This window comes from Nicotiana tomentosiformis, chromosome 1 (assembly GCF_000390325.3).
Source record: "Nicotiana tomentosiformis chromosome 1, ASM39032v3, whole genome shotgun sequence".
NCBI classification, from domain to species: Eukaryota; Viridiplantae; Streptophyta; class Magnoliopsida; order Solanales; family Solanaceae; genus Nicotiana; species Nicotiana tomentosiformis.
In genome coordinates, this window is record NC_090812.1 from 24,319,863 (window position 1) to 24,321,946 (window position 2,084).

A 2,084-nucleotide genomic window follows, 5' to 3' on the forward strand; every position below is an offset into this window, starting at 1 on the left:
TAGATATAAATATAGATTGATAAATAGATATAGATATATAGATTGTTTCTGCCTTACCTTTCTAGGTTTTCATTTATGAATAAATAATCATTACTGCACAAAATAATCATGTATAACAATGTCTTAATTTCTTATTAATCACGATGTAAACAATTATGCATTATAATTAATCATCACATAACTAACATGTGAGCCAACGACCCCTTAACATATACTTTCTGGAGAATTTGAGAAATTCAATGATTTTAGAGTACGGAAAAGATTTTTACCCAAGTCTTCTTTGAGCTTAAACTGGAATTAGTAATTGACCAAAGTATTCTGTTTACCCAAAAGGATAACAAAAGACATTAAGAGACACCGAAATTTAGTTCGTTATTTAAAAGACACCAAATTAAAGATGCATTCTGAGAAATCAAAATCAAAAGCAAAAGCTGAGAAATTATTCATATATATCCACCATTTATTTATTATTATGATTATAATATAATTTTAAGTCATTACATAATACCATATCGTGAGTATATAGTACGGTCTTTACATTTATTATATCATGAGTGCATGTTACGGTCGTCATATTTATCATATTGTGAGTGCATGTTACGCTCGTCACGTTTATTATATTGTGTGTGCATATTGCGGTCATCCCATTGGCAACCTGAAGCTATGCCTGCAGTAGGTAGTGCAAGTCTTGCTCTTATCGCCCGAACTTCCTCAACACTAGTTTGAAATGCCCTGGCCACAACTTCTTCTGGAATTTGAGGTCTACTCGCAAACATGGAAAAAGCAATAAGCTGAACACCAGGATTTTGGCTGTTAAAGGCCACAATAATAGTTGCGTTACCTCTGCCAACATTAAACTGGAAATGGATGAGCCCTCTTGGGAAAACAAAGACTTCTCCCCTTGTGATCAACTTGTTAACAAAAACATTGTCCGTAGTGATGAATCCAGCAACTAATGTACCTTCTTTTACGAATATAATTTCAGTGGCTCGAGGGTGAGTATGCGGCGGGTTTAAACCATCACGTTCAAAGTCTATTCGAGCCATTGATACACCCTGTGTGTTAAGGCCAGGCATGTTAAAAATGTTGGCTACAGCTACTCGAGTGCCAAAAATATTAGGTTCTCCTGGTTGTGCAATTCCCATCGATGCGAAATCTTCTGGAGTGAATGTAAAATTCCTTTTGCATGAAAATCCGTTCACCGTTATAGCTGTTTCACGTATATATTAAAAAAGGTTATATGAGTAATTAAATATGAATAATCAGCATTATGATATGTGTGTGTCGTTTGCATGTTAAATTGCTCCAAAGACGCTTTAAACTAGCTAGACTTTTTGCTTATACTAATTTCCATGTTTACATAAGAAAATAATTATGATAGATGAAGAAGTTGTATATAATTGGTAGAAGCAACAAACATTGAGAAAAGAGACATACATTAATTCTCTATTAATGAAAAACATAACTGTTTGTTAGTATAAGTAAAACCATGGAGAAAATGCATGGGATGATAAGAAATTGGTTATTGAAAAAATACTAACATGAGTTGTAATCAGCGACACAAACATCCTGGAGTGGATCTGGATCAGACGCAGAAACTCTGTTAAAAGTAATAGTTAAAATGGTGATGGCTACCTTGAAAAGGATCATGTAAGCCATGGATAGGATTGGAGGAAGTTAGAGAAGGAGAGAAAATGGTAGCTTTATTTATAATTAAGGGGCGTCATATATAGGAGTTTAATTTCTCTTGATCATTATTGGTCTAGCCATGGCTCTACAAGTAATTCTGAACGCAATCTTTCACTTTAATGATTCCAACACGGAAGGAATGATAGTAACAAAATTTTGCAAATCATGTCTCAAATCTCTTATGTGTGCGAGACTAGCTAGTCCCCTTTAAAGTAATATAGTGGTTCCACTCACAAGACAAATTCCTTCACTAGCAGTATAGGGATGTACAGAGAAAACCGATAAATCACAAAAAACCGATAATTTGAGTCAAATCGAAAAAAAAATTTCGATTGTTGTTTGGTTTGATTTGATTTGGTATTGGAAAAAAAAACCCAGACCATAATTAGTTTGGT

At 33.9% G+C, this 2,084-nt stretch overlaps 1 protein-coding gene across 1 annotated transcript; it reads right to left on the reverse strand.

Moving 5' to 3' along the window:
* Positions 1 to 475: 475 nt before the first annotated feature.
* On the reverse strand, positions 476 to 1,667 carry LOC104111467 (nectarin-1-like). Its single transcript, XM_009621171.4, has 2 exons — positions 1,542 to 1,667; positions 476 to 1,210 (listed from the first exon to the last, which is right to left on the reverse strand). The coding sequence occupies exons 1-2, from the start codon at positions 1,657 to 1,659 to the stop codon at positions 549 to 551; spliced, it is 780 nt and encodes a 259-aa protein (XP_009619466.2). The 5' UTR covers positions 1,660 to 1,667; the 3' UTR covers positions 476 to 548.
* Between the last annotated feature and the right edge of the window lie 417 nt (positions 1,668 to 2,084).